At 33.3% G+C, this 16276-nt stretch overlaps 3 protein-coding genes across 3 annotated transcripts; all 3 read right to left on the bottom strand.

The window, feature by feature from the left end:
• Positions 1 to 247: 247 nt before the first annotated feature.
• Positions 248 to 7592, bottom strand: LOC128163164 (contactin-like). The gene is made up of 9 exons (XM_052826695.1): positions 7555 to 7592; positions 6732 to 6846; positions 4892 to 4990; positions 4536 to 4686; positions 4143 to 4264; positions 3715 to 3904; positions 2821 to 2936; positions 2310 to 2487; positions 248 to 1370 (listed from the first exon to the last, which is right to left on the bottom strand). Exons 1-9 carry the CDS (start codon positions 7590 to 7592, stop codon positions 1231 to 1233), a joined length of 1149 nt encoding a protein of 382 aa, XP_052682655.1. The 3' UTR covers positions 248 to 1230.
• On the bottom strand, positions 7052 to 9557 carry LOC128163176 (uncharacterized). The gene is made up of 4 exons (XM_052826705.1): positions 9226 to 9557; positions 9055 to 9128; positions 8689 to 8890; positions 7052 to 8416 (listed from the first exon to the last, which is right to left on the bottom strand). The coding sequence occupies exons 1-4, from the start codon at positions 9332 to 9334 to the stop codon at positions 8286 to 8288; spliced, it is 516 nt and encodes a 171-aa protein (XP_052682665.1). The 5' UTR covers positions 9335 to 9557; the 3' UTR covers positions 7052 to 8285.
• Positions 9558 to 9734: 177 nt separating this feature from the next.
• On the bottom strand, positions 9735 to 14533 carry LOC128163163 (adhesive plaque matrix protein-like). The gene is made up of 6 exons (XM_052826693.1): positions 14328 to 14533; positions 13961 to 14038; positions 12983 to 13042; positions 12451 to 12534; positions 11519 to 11628; positions 9735 to 10589 (listed from the first exon to the last, which is right to left on the bottom strand). Exons 1-6 carry the CDS (start codon positions 14494 to 14496, stop codon positions 9735 to 9737), a joined length of 1356 nt encoding a protein of 451 aa, XP_052682653.1. The 5' UTR covers positions 14497 to 14533.
• Positions 14534 to 16276: the final 1743 nt, after the last annotated feature.

Genomic DNA, 16276 nt, shown 5'->3' with positions numbered 1-16276 from the left:
ACTTAGCTTTTGTTCCTTAACGATTATCATTACACATAGTGAAAAAACAGCCCCTTACTGTGTAATGATTTTAATGATCTGTATTTCTAGAACTATAACCAATCTTCTGTAAGCGTGGGCCGTATGAGTCATCCTTATAGCTAAGAACAAGATGTAGACCATATCACATAATATATCATCTAAAGACTGTTTTTTAAAAAAACAACCTGATTAAATACTAAGTAAAATCATAGAAAACTAGGGAAAATTCAAAAAGTGAGTTTATTAATATTCAAAAGTGAATATATGCATACAGATATAAATATATACAAAATTGAATGATTCTCTTCCCCTAAGAAAAGAAGTTAAAGGGAAATTCAAAAGATGAAAGACAACTCTTTTGGTAATATCGTAGAGGAGGAATAAAGAAAAAAACATGAAAGACTTCTGGCACAATAACAAAAGATCAATTGACACCCATTTTCAACAGGGATCTGTGTGCCAATGCTCACTAGTAATACACTCGCTCTGATGTTAATATGCAAAATAAGCAATGTCGTCATTTCATAGGAAGTTGACGTCCGATTGGTACAAAAATATGTCCCACGATCTGGAATGCTAAAACAAATAATGTGTTTAATTTTCAAGCATCTGCAATGAATAGTTTCTAAGAAAAATGCGACAGAAATGTTTGTTACGGACAGAGAGACAGGCACACGGACAGACAAACAGATAGACAGACAGACAGACAGACAGACAAACACAGGGGTAAAACAGTATAACCCCTTCTCCTTCTGAGCGGGGGTATTATAATCAAGCATTGGCAAAACGTGGATTTTCAAAGATAGTGCAACAGGAAATACAGTAGCACCAATGAACATGTACAAACAAATACAAATCATAACTACAATTCGAACGTAAAAATCCTTTATGGTGAGATAGTCATTGTCATAAAAAAACACTTTTAAACACGAAATTCACAAAATATATTCAGTACTGACAATTACTAGTACTATTAAGATATAAGTTATCTTTGTAAAACGCTTATTCAAATGAGACCCAGATGACAAACAATCAAGATGCATGAACGACATTTGGGATCATTTTGAAGATCATTTTATTTCTACTCCTGAAATGTATCAAACCCACTTAAAGTTAATTTCAGTCCAACACAAATGAACTCCTTTTTCTAGAATTAGAATTCAAATTAGAATTACATGTTGAAGAATTTGCTATCAAATTAACAATACACTAAATTTCAAGAGAAATTGTGTTAAGGTATAAACATATCTTTGTCAGCACAATGGTTATTATATAAGAAGAAGAAACTGTGGCGGAACTAATGGCTGGGAGAACTAAAGTACTGGAACTGTCGTAGAAAATATAGCCACCTAAAGAATAAGACATTGAATAACTTAATCATTTTCATATATATATATATATATATATATATATATATATATATATATATATATATATATATATATATATATATATATATATATATATATATATATATATATATATATATATATATATATATGTCTGTGTGTGTGTATGTGTGTACACAGACATTCGGTACTTTGACCGAATGCTGCATTATCACATCCAAAGTACAGAAGCTAAGCATGATAGCATTCATCCAACCAGTTAGACTCATCTTGAAAATTTTTAAATAAAATTCAAAATGGAGTACCATTTTGAGCTCACTATTATTTAATGATTTCCAATTACTTTTAACTGATGAACCTTTTACAACGTGTTATTCAAAATTATTTCTTTCAATATTTTAAGACTACATTATAATTATTATTCGTTTACAAAAATTTTCTTCATTTAATTCCTACACTTATTGAGGTTGTGTGCAATTTTCATAGCGAAGAACCCCACAAGTATTTGATCTTATTTTCGATTATTTTAACTTATTACCAGCATATTTTGTTGAGCTTTATTTAAGGAATAAAGCATCATTCTTTTAGTTTTACGAGGTTACCAAAAACGGTTTGGAATAATCAAATCTAATAAAGCAAAAAGGGTTTTATGATATATTTGATGACATCCGATCACGATCACATTTGATCACCTTACAATATTAACTAATTAAGAAGTCAGTAATAACACGTTTTAAACTATTCAATACAAAATCGATTCTTAGTTTTATCAAGGATAAAGACATTGCAAAATGTAAAAATATATATTATACAAAATTATTTTCCATGAGGTCTAACTTAAAGCTACCTTACCTACTAACCTAAAGTGAATATTGAGGATGCGTTTCTCTTGTCTCTATCCCCTCCCCTGCTGTATCCCAGGCTACAATACCCACTTACCTAGAGTGAACAGTGTGGGTGGGGAACTCATGGCTCCATCCCCTCCCCTGCTGTATCCCAGGACCCTCATCTTGTAGACTGAATGCCTCTTTATCCCAGACACAATCCCACTCACAGCTCGACCCACATCTATATCGTAGGCTTGTTTGGAGTTATCAAACGTCTCCCAAACCCGAATCTGAGAGTGATATGTCTTTCAGTACACGTTAAAAAAACAGTAATCACGGAATAAATATCAGATTACAAAAGATTTATAATTGTAAGTGAAAACCAATATCCCTTACAAACCATAAAATACAAATTTCTTTCAAAGCTAATTATTAAATCTATTGAAATATAATCTCTACCAACATGCAACTTATTTCCACTGTAACTAGGCAATTTTGTCTGGCCGTACAGATTGCCATTTTAGAAAATATTCACTATAAGAACCCTTAGTAACTAACAACCTCTACAAACCAATTTGTCTGGTTTCGCTGGCAGTTAGTTTGGAAGCGTTCACTGTACTTGCCTTGTATCCTTGGAGTGGTTCCTCTTCTACTTGGGTGGAGACTCCACGGAAACTGACCATGACCGAGTCAGAGCTGTAGGAGTGGACATGCACTTCTGTGGGGTACATCCTGGGGGCTAAGATAAAGAATTCTATCATTAATCTAAACAACAAACCAAATACAACAATTTTATAAGACAAGAAAAAAGTTGTCAATGTGACAGTAAACCAGGTTTTCTTTGTGTGAACAGTATCTATAATCAATTTGTCAACCACTACCTATATCAAGAAATGGGGTACTTCATATGCAATATTTTGCAAAAATACGACGTTCAACAGCTGGTATTTTTTCATTAATTATCAGAAATAAAAATCCTAGCAATATGCACATCTATGATATATGTCCAATAGATTTGCAAAAGACCAAGTTCCTATCTTGAGAACTGTAGGAGTAGTTATCCGTTCAAAAAGGGTAGACTACCCTTTTAGCAGAGTTTTGTTTTTTCATTTTTTTTCATAAAATTGTAAAAGCTAATCAGCATCATCATAAAATATGACTTGAAAGCAGCATGCATTACTAGAAAATAAATATTTATTCAAAATTCTCCAAAACGCGAAGATCAAGTTAAAAAATTATGTATGATTATGTACAAGGGTACATCCTTCTTTCATCCCTCCAGAATGTTTTCTGTATGTACTTCTCACTCTCAATCCTTCTGAAGGTATGCATTGAGTGCATCTTACCCTTCTGAACATTTCATTGGGTACTTCTCATCTCTTCTGAGTGTTTTATGTGACCCTTTCTGCCCAGTATCAGAAAGTACTTTACAATCTTACCTCTTCTAAATATTTTCAGTTGGTAGGCCTTATTCTTACTTTTACTGCACAGTATCTGTAAGTACTTCACAGTCTTACCTCTTCTAAATGTTTTCTGTGGGTACTTCTCACTCTTCTGTCCGTTGCCTGCGTCGTTGTACACCTGTACAGAGACATAGTACCAGGTGTCGGGCAGCAGACCAATGACCAGGGCCTGCTCTATTTGTCCATTGAAGCTGGCCTGAGTGGCCTGGTTCTCGTCCTCACCATACCGCAACCAGTAGTTTACCTGGATAGATGAGACAGGTCATACATGTAACTACTCATGTATTGCAGCATTGATGCAGATAATAAGACAAAGAGTTTAACATTATTCAGAAAAATGAATAATTCTTAAAGTTATCAGTAAACTACATATATGCTTAACTATGGGTGTAAAAGAAAAAATTTGGACTCCTGAAATTTGAAAAAGCATATGATTAGTGAATCCTTTACATATATGGTAAAAATAGTGGACAATCATTTACCTTGTATCCCTGGAGTCTGCCTTTCATACTGTCCCTGGTGTTGGGGACCGGGGTCCAGTGAACCATGAGGGCGGTGCTATTGTAGGCCTCCACCCACACCATGTTGGGGACAGCCACCGGAACTGAAAAATAGTGACTGAAGAATAAATTCATTTTGAGTACAAGGAGAAAAACCATCAATAATGATGAAATACACACTGAATAAATTAGATAATTTATCAGTAAATAATATATCAAAAATCCAACTTCATGAATCAATAATGCATTTAGATTGTGTCATTTTATTAGAAATATTTTAATAGCAAAAAATCCTTGTAGGATGGCTATATCTTGAAATATGACAAATCATCTCTAAGCCATTAATATAAAATCATGGCTTTGTAATGTACTGACTGTCATCAGCTGATTGGATGTACTGTATGGGGGAGGACCTCCCCACCCCGAACATGTTGTAGGCCGTCACTCGAACCTCATACTGGACGTAGTACTGGTTCCTCCCAGGAATAGTGGTCACAAACTCGCTCACATTACCAGGCAGGAATTCCTGTAAGACAATGTTACATAAACAGCTGTCATTTTCCTCTTACATGTAACATGAAATACTAGTACAGCATACAGGTCATTTTTCTCTTAACATATTATTAAAATATTGTATACTTGGTTATTTTCGCCCTGTGTTAATCAACTCACACAAGTATTCATGAATATGAATGAAACCACAATAATAAAGATATAACACAGTCTTTTACCTTTTCCCAAGAATTTTCTGTGCGTACATCCTGTCGGGGTAATCTCCACTCCACAATATATCCTATCCCCCACCCATGCTGGTCCTTTGGGGGTAGGGGCTATGACAAAAAAAAAGACATTGACATACTGAGAAATATATAGAGTTATACACCCCAATCAAGATGACAGCAGCTTTTTTTTCAACCAGATATTTTAAAATAATATTCTTAAGATTTATTTTAAAGCAATATGAGCTGCATTTTTTAAGTTGAAATTTTTTTTTTACTAAAATGTTTTTTTTTTACTAAAATGACAAAAATATCATTGTTTTAAATTTCTGTTAGCCATATTTTTGTGGAAAAGGCTGTTAAGAAGCCTTATTTGGAGCAAAATTAAATCATTGTTGTCCTGTACAAAATTTGATTTGCTATATATTCCTTAGAAAAGAAATCTTTCCTTTGATAAAGATTAATGATTTTTTCAAATCTTATTTATCATAAAAGTTTACGTTATATGCAGACTTATCATAGTAGCAGGTTTTTGCAGCAAAATAAAATTATAAAAAATACAGCTCATATTGCTTTAAATAAGAACAGTTGAAGATATAGGGTAAAAACATGTACATAATAATGAATAAGACAATCTCTTCATCAAGAATTTTGTTGCATGGAAAAAAAATACAAATCTTAGGATCAATACTCCATCAAAATTTTGTGTTAAAATAAACTTACTGTGGAATAATTAAAATTTGTTGTGCCTAATTTTTGTGGATTCATTAAAATCAACAGGTTAGTGGGGACCTAGTTTCGTAAATTCTTTTATACCTTTAAAAGGAAGTATGACTTTTTAAGGTACCTCACTACACCTTCACTTATACTTTTTGAGACACTATGTCACAAGATGGCAATTTAAATGTTTTGTTCAACTGTATATATCGTTCGATTGGGTTGCATATCATCGTAGCTCAGTGGCTAAAGTATTGGGCTTCTGAACTGCAGATCATAAGTTCGAATCTGCCTGGAGCTTTTGTTCATGTTAACTGAATTCAATTTTTGAAAATGTAATTTTTCATCCAAAATTGCACATTTTTTTGCCTCAATAAATACTTCTTATCCATTATGATATCTATCATAACCAAGTAATTTTCTGCTGATTTGAGAAAATATTTCACTGTGTAGTGAGCCACCTTAACCTTAAATTATTTATTCATGGAGGATGTTAATTCGTGGATTTAAAGGTATCCATGAATTTCATGAAAATTGAGCCATCAAGAAATTCAATAATTCCACAGTACATTAATTGCAAAAATCAGGTAATTTGGAGTATATAATGTAGATTCCTTATTTTAAACAAGTACTTAATCCCGCAATTCAACTGTTTTGCATCAAATCGCGAGAGTATAAAATCGGGAAACGCCAAATTACTGTGAAATCATTAGATTTCGTTGTGGCTTAATTTTCGTGGAATTCGTGGATACCACTCATCCACAAACTAACATCCTCCTCAAATTAATAAAAAAGTAACATTTCCTCTTGTAGATACAAGAGAACACAAGAAATTACGTCCCAACGACCTGTAAAATTAAAGCAATCCTCGAAAATTGGCCCCCACGAAATTTAATGATTCCACAGTATTTTCATAATTCCAAATAGTTTACATCTGGCCAAAAAATAAAAGCGAGATTTTTAAAATCCGCAAGGTGGCTTCTCGCAATTTTATGCAGATATTAATTCCTCGTGTTAAATAAAGAATTAACAGTAACTGTATTAAGATTTAGCCAAGGAAATATCCCGAACATGGAGATAAGTAAAATTGTCAGCCTTGAACATGCATCATTAAAAGAGATCTTTGAGTACTTACCTCCCATACAATGTGAAGACTGCCCACTTTTCCTTTCCCTCTTCTTACATTTGCTGGAGCTTTAGAAGGGGCAGCTCCTGGGATTGGGTACTCATCTACAACACCAATGTTTTTACTGATAAAATATTTATATCATCTCATTCTTTTTATAAAAATGAATTATAGTGGTATTGGACATCTTTAAAAAAAAAAAAGATGAAGGTACATCATATCAAAAATAACATATATAACTCAGTAACCACTTTTTTGAAATGTTCAAATGATGAAAAATCGCACAATATTTGACCTTAAAAGTCAAAAGCCACCCATACCAAAAAAAAGTACATTACTGGCATACTTTTTGTCTAAAAATTTAGGTACAAAAAAAGCATAACTAAAGTATGCAAGTTTGGAACCATTTATTAGGCATGGTTCCAAATTTGCACATTCTAGGCATGCCAATTTTGTACTTATTCCCAAAATAAGTACAACATAGGCATGCTTTTTAAAAATTTATTTCTTTTAGAAAAAAATAAAGGCATATAAAAAGTACATAAAAAGCATGATGAAGGTATGTCTAACAAGTAAGCATGACTAATATGTGCCTAGCAATTACACACATATTGATGTACTATTATAGGCATACTTTAGGCACGTCTGTACACAAGACAATCTTATCATAGGCATACTTGATGTACTATTATAGGCATACTTTAGGCACGTCTGTACACAAGACAATCTTATCATAGGCATACTTGAGGTACTATTATAGGCATACTTTAGGCACGTCTGTACACAAGACAATCTTATCATAGGCATACTTGAGGTACTATTATAGGCATACTTTAGGCACATCTGTACAATTTCATTATAGGCATACATTTGGCACCAAATAGGTTCATTTTAGGCACAGTCAAAAGCATGCTTAAGGCATATCTTTACTTAAAGATGACAGCACAATTTAGGTATACTTAAAGTACATGTTAGGCACATTTTTATAAAAAGTAGGTATACTTTAGATACATATTAGGTACATTTTAGGTACACAAATAGACTTACTTTACATGCAGAAAAAGCACAAAATAGGTACACCAAGGCATTGAAAAAGGAACCTTTTTGATAAATTTACTGACATAAACATGTTTTAAACAACATATATATATATTAAATCAATTATAAATAATCTCTCTAACACATAAAAAGAGTAGCTACTATTTAGTATACTAGTACATGTATATTTCTTTCGTACTAAGAACAGTAAATAATGTACACAAAAGATTAACACAGGTGATACTAGCTACTATTACACATATATGTTACCTATGTACAGTGGTGATAGTAGCTACTATTATGTTATATACCGGTATGCATAAATAAGTTATTAATTTATCTATACTTTTAATAGATGAAATAAGCTACTATTCTGAATATGTAATTCATAATACAATGTTGAGTGGCCTCATGCCTCATACATAAATTATGGGGCCTTTGTTTCACTTTAGGTATTATCACAGATACACAAAATAATTGTCAATTAAATAACAGTTTTTCTTAACATCACACTGTGACACTCCCTCAGTCCTCAATGTCAGTCCGCAGGCTTTGGTTCAGTTTCTTCTTTTCAAAGGCTACCAGTCCAGTAATCTTTGACCTCATGGCTAGCTTCACACACGACTCGCTGTCTTTTCCTTTTATCACCACATAGTCTAAAAGTATTTTGATACTATGGTTTAGTAAGACCAAAGACACAAATTTATCAATAAGTAGTAGTTTGTACAAGAAATATATCAGTTTTCAAAACAAATTACAGTTTGCTTTAAAAAATGCCTAGAGCTTTATCACAGTTACATAAAATGATATAATTAGATTTAATGTTACAAAAATTATCGTAAGATAGACACTGCAAGGTCAGAGGAATTGTAAAGGGTGCCCAGAGGAAGAATATGCTAACCATGTTACTTTAAGATGAACACATTACCTATAATGGCCTTCACAATCTCCTTGTTGAGTCCTTCTTTTCCATTCACACCCATGACATTTCCCCGGTCAATCAATTCCTTATTGGTATAAAATACTGACATCAGATGCCGCGCCATTGCTGTCCCACTTGGCTTTTTGCTGGTTGATCTGATATCTCGAGGGTAGACGAACACTCCAGTGTGAGGCATCAGCTCCATCATCTAAATCAATACAATCAAAATTAAAACATGTCTTTAGAAGAAAAGCTTTATTCCAATCTATTGTATTAAAGTAAAACATTTAATATTTAAACTCACATTTTCATAATTTACTTTAATTTACAAAACAGTTTAAGCGGTCTAATCGGTAAAGTTATATTACTTACACCGTGAATGCTTGCAATTTCTTTAGGAACAAGTCCTGCTCGTGGTCTACCATCAGACTGAGTTTTCCAGTTACCTTGAAAAATAAAAAATGAATTATAAACAAGTTATAAATAAATGGAAATATTTAAAAATTCAGATTAATTGCACAAAGCACTTTGGATAATACATACCATTTCCATTAAGACTTTCAGATTTAAGCATTTCTAATTCCTCCTGGGTAGCTTTCAAAAGACTCCTGAGTTCCTTTACTTCTTCATCTTTCTTCTTCAGTGCAGCCATGCATTTCTGAAGCTCATCACTTTCTTTACAAGGTGTATCTGGCTGTTTTAAAAAAGAAATATAGGATATTTAGATGTATGAAAATGTAGTAGACACACTCCTTTATTATTTAATTACTGACATGCATAAAATTTAAGTTGTCAAGTGTCTTGTTTCAATTATCAATACCTCATCATTAGTTGTTGCATATGTTGTCTTCCCAAGAAAATCATTCAAAATTCTCTCTCCTTCTTCAATGTCATCTGTCATTCCAGGGATCTGTAAAGGAGTTAGAATTAATTAAAACATCATGAGTAAATCACATCATCAATTTCATGTTTTCCTGGAAGATGTATTCTCATTTAGAATATTAACCCTTGATATCTCTGATTGTATATCTAACACATTTTTAATAAATGGTCTATTTATAAGGCTGTTTGCAATTCAATACCTCTTTAATGCAAAAGGTGGCATTGAGAAGACTAGATGAGGTATTGGGAGTTGATCCCTGCTGGGTGGGTGTATGTGATGGGTCACCCTGGGTTTTACTGGAGTGGGATTTGGCTTTCTGGGTAGCTGGGGTATTTGTGGGTGCAGTCTTGGGATTGGAGCTGTTGCCTTTGGTGGCTGGAGGATTTGGTGTGGACCCATAAGTGGAAGCATGTTGAAATGCGGCTCCTTGGCTAGGAGGGAGGGGTTGGGAAGTGAATGTCTGAGCTGCCTGGGGATGAAATGTTGATCCTTGTGTGTCTGGGTGATGGTGTTTTTCTCCATGGGTGACACTGGGGTGGAATGGAACCAGCTGAGGGTCTGTAGGCTGGGTTGATGCTCCCTGGATGGGAAAGGAATAGGATGATGATCCCATGGTGACTTGGGGATGAACCATTGGTCCCTCGGTAGAATGGGGATAGGACTGGGACACCTGGCTAGTTGGTTGGTGGTATGGAGCCCCCTGGGAAGCTGGTAGGTGGCATGGAGCCTCCTGGGAAGATGGGGGATGGCATGGAGCCCCCTGGGAAGCTGGGTGGTGGTATGGAGCAACCTGGGATGAAGAGGGATAAATTGCTCCATATGTGACTTGGGGATGAAACATGCCTTGTTGGGTGACTTGGGTATATGATGGACCTCCCTGGTCGGCTTGGGGATAGGTTCCCTGGTTTGGTGAGGGATGGAATGTAGTTCCATGATTGATGTGGGGGTAAAATGTGGATGCCTGGGTGGATGGTGGATGATACTGACCTTCCTGAGTAGATGATGGCATACAAGCTCCAAGACTCTGCATAAAAGAAAAGTAATAATCAAAGTACTGAAGCACTGACGGGAGTTGATTTTATCGATTATCATTTATTTTAAAATCAGCGATATGTGATTTTGCATGGCAAGTAGTATCAGTAATCGAAATATTTCTGTGATATTGTATGGATCCAGGCAAGATTGAACTCTAGTTTTGATCAACCAAACGCTCGACTGTCTCCGTTTATCTACGACAAGCAAGAGAGACTTTCTGTTTTGTCGGATATTAACGGAGACAGCCGAGCGTCTGGTTGAACAAGACTATAGTACGTATGAATACATACGACTACAAAAAATATCTAAACTGTTTGTAACATTTAAAATCTTACTATTTTCATGGTATTAATAAATAGGTTTTCTTGAAAAACAATGCTCCAGAATACATTGCATCTGAATTTATTGATTATTTTCAGGAACTAAGTGTTGTCGGCAGTATTGTTTTGTGCTTAGGTCCAAACACTGTTTCACTTTCGGTTTGCCCGAGTAAGTGCATAGGAGAGTTGATTTAAATCAACTCCCAAAAATTAAGCCTTAACTACCCACCTCAGAAATATGCTATACAAAATTTAATTAGGAAACAGTATGTCCTGCAGAGGGTCACTTCAGAGCAACATTTTGATTATGAATTAACATTAAATAAGTGTTTTACTGCCTAGAGTATCTAAAATGCATTTCTAAATCTAAAATTTGTAAGCATACTAGCAGAATTTTATTCTATTCGTCTAATAATAAATATGAGCAAAAGCAAAATGTAAAATTAAATAGCCGCTAGCCTGAGAACAAAGGAATTAATTTTGATGGCCGAAATCATTTTCAATTGCATAAATTGATTCTGGCTTGTTTTTTCATATTTTATTCAACTTTTATCTAATAATCACAATTTATCTGTTTCTTTAAAGTTAACAAACATACCTGCTCTTTGAAAACATTCAAAGATTGTAGAAACTCTGCATTTTTTCTGAGGTTCTCGTCTCTCTTCTTCACACTGGCTTCCCTCTTCTTCTGTTGTTCTGCTTTGTTTTCTATGGAGAAAGATATTTCATTACCGGTACTTGAAAATACGTAACTATTTTGTCAAGATTGGTAGCTTATTATTCCACAAAACAAATATATTTGGCTTCTTATCCATGTTAATTGCAGAGATATTGATTGAAGCTTACTAAATTCAAAAATATATTCATTATTTGTATTCTTCACAGGGGTATATAGTCATGATTTTTGTTAGATCATTAGGAGTGCATTACTAATTAAAGCATCATAAGCAATAAAAATAGAAAAACAAAATTTAGCCCAAAAGTGTGACCATGCTCCTTTAAAGGGACTTAAACATGATTTTAGATGAAAATTTTATTTTCAATTTTGTAAAATGGTTTACTTGTGTATTTTGAATGATTCACCAAAATTTGAATGTTAGAAATTATATAACAACCAAGATAAATTGCTATGTAAACAAAGCTCGGGTCTTATATTTGTTTACAAATAATGTAAAGATATTATCATTTCTTTGACAAAACTTATGGCAAACAATGTAAACTGATTTAATGTGTTCATAAATAATTTTATCAACAATAAAAAGCAATATTAGATTGAAACTTGTACTTTTATAACACATAATTATGTTAACAATAACAGGACTCGAGCTATGCTTAAAAACAAAGAATTCTAACCATGGTAACTCACTTGTTACTTGATATTTGACTTTCAACTTTTGACAAAGCTATCAAAATATCCATATTGACAATTCTAAATTGAAATAATTGTGTGCGAAAAATTTGAGCTCAAATCGTGTCCAAGTTCCTTTAACATGACAATGCAGAGTAAGTAATACAGTAACAGGTATAAACCTTTGTTGTCAGATGTCTTTGATTTCTTTTGATGGTCATCCTTTTTTACTTGGCTCTTTCTTCCTCTTTTGGCAACAGGTTTGTCTAAAAAACAAATAAAATGCTTTTACGAATTCCAATGATGCATTGTATGTTTGAAGTCATTTACATGCCATTTCAATACTTGTCTTTTGTATAAATCATCTCAAAGTAATTACTTTCTAAAACATGTTATTTAAAAGAACGTGTATGTTTCTTACATACCCAAAAATTCTTGGGAAATTTTTCAAAATAACTTGACAAATGTCTCTTTTTTATCCCCAATTTTTTTTTCAATATTTTGTTTTTGTTTCACAGTTAGGCTAAAACACAGATGTATTACTCAACCACATCAATTATTTACTAGACTAAACCAGTCTATTTATTGATAAACTTGAAAAGCTGAAAGACCCTCTCATTTTGAAAAAAAAAATTCTTTCCTTAAAAAAAAAGTGCATGTCAATATCCTAGTATTATGAGCATGAGCACTGAGATATCAAAACTGGTATCTTACCGATGGGAACTGCAACATTGTTATTCAGATCTTGGACATTCACGTCTTCCACACTTTTTTCTGGAAAGAAAAATATAAAACACTTTTAAATTGTTACACAAAAGGACTTGCTGATCCTTAGCATTTATAATGTTCTTTTTATTGTAGTAGTGTCAATTGATTGTGAAAAAAGTTGTATATTATTACATGATGGGTTTTGTACTATCTGACTACAAAAATATATTGGATTTATCAATCTCATGGACAGTGATGCGAAGCCGATAGAACTTATCCTATCTTTTGTGTTCTCTCTCTTTCCCCCGCAGAGGTTTGACTTTGAACAAATATCGACCCTTCTCCAGAAACAACAAAGTGACGTTAGGGAAACTAAGTACTCCAATTAGTTTAAGAACATACAGAACCCATTTTTTGTATAAAATATTATGAAGTGTCATGGTAAGTAACGAAGCATCGTCCATATTTGCCAAATGTAAAATCGTCCAGCCAAACAAAAAAATTTATCTGGCAGTTATGTGCCATGATTAAAACCACTATCATGAAAGTGTGACATTTTCAACTAAGGGAAAACAAATGTTTACAGTAACAAGTGTAAATAATTAAATGTTCCCAAGCCCTCGTTAATCCATCATTAATAATTGTCTGACAAAATAATAAATTGTTTAATGCTGCTGGCACAATTTAGGTTAAGAAAATGAAGCAATTGTTGTTGAGTTTGATTTGTATATACTTTTTTAGGTATCCATACAGTAAACTGAGTTGATTTGTTTCATCTTTTATATCAGTATTCTTTTTTCTTTACACTTGTATAATAAACATACCTCATTTTAAGGGGGGTGGTGGACAAAAAAAAAATTGAGAGATGTACAGTCTGTACTGTACAAGTTAAAATGGTAAAAATATCAAGGACATTTGGAAGGTAATAGGTCAACCTAGGTACATGTATTTCACGTAATAAGTGATTTTAAGATGCATAATTACCCTTCTGTTTTTCATTTTTCTCTGCAATGTATTCCTCTGCCATTTTCTCCAATGCTTTCTTTCCCTCTGTTGATGATTCTAAATCATGATAAGAGAAAACAGATTAATTTATATTTAAATTCATAAAATGATAATAACAATACTATAAACAGTTCAATTTAAAAATTTTGGCGCATAGGGCACACAAGACTTCAATAGTAAGAGAAAAATATAACTATGTATTTCTACTATAGGTTGGGTGCACATGCATTTAGAACTGCACTTCAATTTGAAATAAACAACAAAGAATTCATTTATAAAAGGCCTATAACAAAATAATTCGTTTTTTAACTAAAAAAACTTATATGCATGCCTTAATATCACAAACCTTTGATCATCAAAATCCGTGCACTATGGATTCCTGGAAAGCCATGGCAGCTAGCTTTCACCGTTTCACCCACGTTGTAGCCGCTAAAATCTTTCCTCGGTTCTTTAATTCGAGTCAGACTGATGGTGCTTACTTTCTCTTCGTCTATCCATTCCACAAGAGCGTGCATCTTGTTTGTAAATACGGGTAAATTATTCCTTATTCCCTTCGACCTTTTGGCCGTTCACCTACGGTCTTGCTTAAATTTTTCAAACTGGTCATCGTGACCAATGAAAATGCTTCGTTTTCCCGCAAAGACTTTTGACCAATCAGCGAGGAGAATGCTTCAACATCGGAAATTAATAGACTATTGAAATATAGGTTAATTGAACTTATAAGATAACCAGTTGATAATAATTTGTCGTTTTTATATATGATAACATTTATTAAACTGTCATCACTTCGCTGATCGATAGTTAAACATTTATGATGAAACTTCGGCAATACGGAAAATGCCGATCTGTTTTCTTCCGGTTACAACATCCGGTAAAATCGAAGAAGAAGGCGCCATTATTGAATGTAGAAACATGAATCCCCAAAAACGCGGTCGATATAAAGTTTATCTCGCTGATAAATCTGTCCCAGTTCCGAAAGTTTCGCTTTGGCGAATGACGAAAGAAGAAAATACATATGATGAACGCAATGATGCCTCCTGTGTGCCCCAAGAGACCGTGTCCGACGATGCTCCAGTGAAATTCATAGATTCGTTTCACCAGCAAGCATTTCTCGACAACCAGGTTTGTTTTATTTAATGTAACTATTTGATTATTTCTATTTAAACATGACCATAATTGTATAATAAATAGAGTATTAATGATACGGATCGCAACAGGTGTGACATTCTCTCTTGAAAATTGAGATGTAAATCCAAATGAGATCCAGCTCAGGGGCGTGGGTGCAGTCAGCCCTATATTCTTATCACAAAAATTCCCATCTACACATGAATACAAAAAAGCAAATTTGTGTTTTTTTAATATAACCATGCCGTAAATTAAATGTTGTATTGATATAGAATAAGAGGCAGGTTGATTTCATAATAATCTCAATATTTTGTGCATATGCATAAATGTAATGTTGGTTTTGAGAAAAGTCTTATTTTCCATTTTTTAGAATAAATATTGTATATTTACAGGGTGTACCTAACATTTCTGATGTTGAAGAAGAGCAAGGAGAATTTGCAAGCAAGGATGAATATTGGAGGATTGAAGATGAAGACTTTGAGCAAGATGAAGATGGTTGTGATAGTGATCAGACCAGTGTCCCTTCCAATGCAGGTATAAAACAATTTAAAAAAAACCCAGTAAGTTATTGATTTTTTCATGGAGGCATTTTTTAATTTGCAACTTTGAGGTCCATTAAAAAAGTTTCAATGTCTCATTTTATTTGTCATATTTAATTAAGAATTAAAGAGCAATTTAAGAAGTTCACCAGGATATGAAGTTATCTGGTCACGTGGTCCAATCCAGTGAAGCCCAAAAGGGCTTCTCAGTAGATTTGATCACTTACCAACCACCTTCATTTCCCGGTGAACTTTTTGAGCATTGCTGTTTATTACTTATATTTATGTTTGAAAAAGTCAAATCATTAAGAACTGTTAAAATGACCTAGATTTTATGTTTACAATAATCAAAGGGACAAGCAATAAGCATGTGCTATGATCATTGTGACGTCATGAAAAAGTTAATCCATAATTGAATGTGTTCGCAATTCTATATGTTCATATAAGGGAATATATTTGCAAATGTAAATATTTTGTTATAAACCTGATTTTTCCATTCAGCACTCAGTATATTAATATCAAAATCATAGAACGATCAAGACTTGTTGATATGTTAAATAATTCCTAATCTCTGTATTTTGCTAATGACTAGACAACCAACTCTAAAATTTTGATTGACATTAGAGAATGC

The sequence above is a fragment of the Crassostrea angulata genome, chromosome 9 (genome assembly GCF_025612915.1).
Source record: "Crassostrea angulata isolate pt1a10 chromosome 9, ASM2561291v2, whole genome shotgun sequence".
NCBI lineage: Eukaryota > Metazoa > Mollusca > Bivalvia > Ostreida > Ostreidae > Magallana > Magallana angulata.
The sequence above is the reverse complement of the archived record's forward strand: the minus strand, read 5'-3'. Positions and strand labels throughout refer to the sequence as shown.